The sequence below is a fragment of the Neophocaena asiaeorientalis genome, unplaced genomic scaffold, assembly GCF_003031525.2.
Source record: "Neophocaena asiaeorientalis asiaeorientalis breed wild unplaced genomic scaffold, Neophocaena_asiaeorientalis_V1.1 scaffold757, whole genome shotgun sequence".
Classification (NCBI taxonomy): domain Eukaryota; kingdom Metazoa; phylum Chordata; class Mammalia; order Artiodactyla; family Phocoenidae; genus Neophocaena; species Neophocaena asiaeorientalis.
This window is the reverse complement of record NW_020172686.1, coordinates 554,774-558,500: the sequence shown is the minus strand read 5'-3', so window position 1 is coordinate 558,500 and position 3,727 is coordinate 554,774. Positions and strand designations below refer to the sequence as shown.

The following is a 3,727-nucleotide window of genomic DNA, read 5'->3' as shown; positions in this document are numbered from 1 at the left end:
CTGAGGCATATTGCAAATTTTAAGATTGGACATGGGAACTCCCTGGTGGTCCAGAGGTTAGGTCTCCAGGCTTCCACTGCAGGCGGGCGTGGGTTTGGTCCCTAATTGGGATCCCGCATGCGCACTGCCAGCCAAAAAACAAAAAGGATTATATTTGGACAAAAATTGATTGGAATGGGGCAACCTAGAACTGGAAGTGGTTAGCAGTGCCCCACCCATAGCAGCTGGAGAAAGTATAGATTAAGCGCTGAAGCAAAGCAAAAGTGATCGTTAACTGGTATGGCTTAAAGCCCAGCTGTGAGTGGTTGGCTGTGATTGGCTATGCGTGATTGGCTGTGTGTGATTGGCTGAGAGTGGCTGTGTGTGGCTGTCTGTGGTTGGCTGTGATTGGCTATGTGTGATTGGCTGTGTGTGGTTGTCTGTGATTGGCTGAGATTGGCTGTGTGTGGTTAGCTCTGTGTGATTGGCTGTGTGTGGGTGTCTGTGATTGGCTGTGTGTGATTGGCTGTGATTCTCTGTGTGTGATTGGCTGTGTGTGGTTGGGTTTCCATTTCGTAACCTTGAGGCATTCCCAGGCTTAGGTTTGGGTTTGTTTGCATGTAGGCCATGTATTAGACCCCCCAGACAAGTGGCCTCCTTGTTTAACTAACTGAAAAACCTAAGGAGGGAGAGGGTGTCACAAAAGAAGATCCTGGTACCCAGTGTGGGGCAGCATATGACATCAATGTTAGATATTTCCCTGAGTTTATACTTCTAGTGGCCTGAGCTAGGACCAGAGACTTCTCTGTGGAAGATAATAACTGCATCTCTGGGATGGGAATTCATCCCAACTCTTTCTGGCTTAAACTTCTGCTCCCCGGACCTCACTCCCAAAACCAAGATGCCCCAGACTCATCCATCCCAGAGAGAGCAAGGGGTGTTGTCCTTGCTAGATTGGCACTGCTCTGATCCCTGGCATCAGGGGGATGGTGTCTCCTCTCCTGGCACAAGTGACCAAACAGAACATTCCAGAAAACACTCCTTTGGCCTGGCCTGACCTTCTCAGGCACCCACACATGCACACACACCCTGGTCATCCCGGGAGGGCTCCTTTTCAGCCAATGCCACCTTGCACCCCGGTGGTCCCTGCTCTCGCTGCTGTCACCATAGAGTAGCTTCCTCTGTTCTTCCAGTTTTGCAAATAGAGTCGTACATGTGTTTTCCTCTGTGTCTTCGGAGGCTTCTCGCTCAACGTAATGCTTTTGAGACTCATCCAGATTGTTGCATATTTGGTAGTTCCTTTGTTTTTATCCCAAAGTAGCGTTCCATTGTGTGGATGTACAATTAGTTTAAATTATGAAGACCAACAACTTCAAGGATTGGTGAGCACGTGGGGCAGGCAGCTCCTTTGCATTTTTTAAGTTAATTTATTTTTATTTTATATTTTTTAAAAACCCATGGGAGTTCCCTGGTGGTCCAGTGGCTAAGACTCCTTGCTCCCAATGCAGGGGGCCTGGGTTCAATCCCTGGTCAGGGAACTAGATCCCTCATGCATGCTGCAACTAAGAGTTCGCATGCCACAGCTAAAGACCCCGCGGCAATGAAGACCCGGGGCAGCCAAAATAAATAAGTAAATATTTTTTAAAAATAGCTTTTGCTTCTTAGGACAGTTTTGGGTTTATAGAAACGTTGAGTGGCGGGTACAGAGAGTTCCCATGTAGCCTAGCCCCGGCCCAGTTTCTCCTGTTATTAACACCTTGCGTTAATGTGGTATATTTGTTACAATTAATGAACCTGCACTGACGCGTCATGATCACTGAAAGTCCGCACTTTACATGAGGGTTCACTCTTGGTGCCGTACTCGCTCTGGGTTCGGACAACTGTATATGGACATGCACCCACCATTACAGAATGATACAGAGTAGCTTCACTGCCCTAAAAATCCTCTGTGCTCTGCCTAGTCATCCCTCCCCACAAACCCCGGCAACCACTGATCTTTTTACTGTCTCCATAGCTTTGCCTTTCCTGCAATGTCCTAGAGCTGGAATCCTGCGGTATGCGAGGAATTTGCTGAGTTTGCACCTGAAAAAAGGGCCTTTTAGGGTGAGGCTGGGAGAAGGGCGGGGGAAGGACACGGTAGGTCCTGGGACGTGCCTGACCCCCTCTTTTCTCCTTTCCGCCAGGGCTCGCCAAGCCCATCGGTCTGGTGGAGGGGCCGGGCGGCCTGGGCCAGGGCGGCATGGCGGCCACACTGCGAGACGACAGCCAGGAGACAGAGGGCAAGTTCGAGGAATACGGGTACAACGCACAGCTCAGCGACCGCATCTCCCTGGACAGGACCATCCCTGACTACAGGCCCAAAAAGTGAGTACGCCGCCCCTCCCACAGACACCTCCAGGCAGCCCCCCGCAGGCCTGGGCTCCTGGCACCCAGATGTTCACAGGATCTGCTGGACAGGCAGAGCGGAGGGAGGGGGGCCCTGGCAGGTGGGGCCCCCACATCCGTCTTCTCTTCTCCGGTTTCTCTGCTCTCGGCCATGGGCACCTTCTTCAGGTGCCCAGTACAGGACTGAGGCTGCTCAGGGATGGCGCTGCCCAGGAAGCTGGGCAGCGCCATCGCCGATGCTCCAGGTGCCGCCACTTATACAAATGACACAAGTGACAAGTGACACAGCTTGAAGCACAGTCTCTGCCAAATGCGTTTGTCCTCCCGCTTTTGGTGCAGGAGCCGCGATGGTGGGTGGAGGTTCTGCTTGAAATGAGCATCGCCCGTGTCTAAAAGGCCTTCCATTTCTGTCACTTGCCTGTAAACCCCTGTCCCCCCCATTCCCAAAGCCACAGCAGTTGATTCGTCAGAAAAGTCAGACCCCTCGATGGCTGTGCCTCGCCTTCTGGTCACTCAGGACTCCTGGTCTCAGATCATTGCATCCTGTAGTAAAGCAGAGGCGAGACTGGAAGAGAACTCCGTGTTGAGTGGACCTCATTGCTTTACTAACTTCCGCCGAGCAGGGCGCCTGCACCCTGGACATGCAGCCAGGCTCCTTTCTGTGGCCCTGCCTGCAGCTGGCAGCCTGGAACAGGAAAACACTTTCAGCAGCACCTTCTTCCTGGCAGGGGCTGCAGTGCAGGGCTGGGCTGGGCCGGGCAGCCGTGTGGGCAAAGTTGCCCCTCTGAGTCCTGAGTCCGCGGAGCAGCCTTCAAGGAAAGGTGGGTGGGGGGTGCGGGGGAGTGTCTCCTTTCAGCGCCTGTCTTGCTTTGCCCCTCTTCCAGTTGTGGCTTCTGAGACAGGACTCTGGTTTGGGAAGTGGTCCCAGAAGCCCTGGGAGGGAGTGGGAAGGCTGACAGGGAAGGGCCCGGGGCACGAGAAGGTGCATCGTTGTTGCGGGTACAGGCGGTCGGCTGCGGATCAGCTCCACTGGGGACACGGGGCCTCGGGGCTACCCCAGCCCAGGGAGGACCAGGGAGTGGTTCTCACAGGCTCCCTGTTCCTCCAAGCTTGAGGGCTTGCTGTGCGAGGAGTGAGGTGAGATGCCCAGAAACGAGTTTCTAGGGCGCTGGGGCAGGGCTGGCAGCGAGCGCGTGGCCGCACCAGGGAGTGCTGGGGCCTGGGGCGCGGGGACCAGCGCGTCTGCCCAGGTTCCGTGCTCTAGCGGCAGCCGGGATGCGTGGTGGGAACTGGCTGACCTGAGCTGCAGAGTGGGAGGTTAGGCCGTCTTGTGACTCCATTCCTGAGAAACCCCCTCTGTCCC

The 3,727-nt window shown here is 54.6% G+C and overlaps 1 protein-coding gene across 1 annotated transcript in view; it reads left to right on the top strand.

Moving 5' to 3' along the window:
• Positions 1-3,727, top strand: part of GALNT9 (polypeptide N-acetylgalactosaminyltransferase 9) — a 90,650-nt gene that overhangs the window by 22,157 nt on the left and 64,766 nt on the right. The window contains exon 2 of the mRNA XM_024739879.1: positions 2,163-2,343. Coding sequence (XP_024595647.1) covers positions 2,163-2,343 — 181 coding nt within the window. The remainder of the gene's footprint in view (positions 1-2,162; positions 2,344-3,727) is intronic.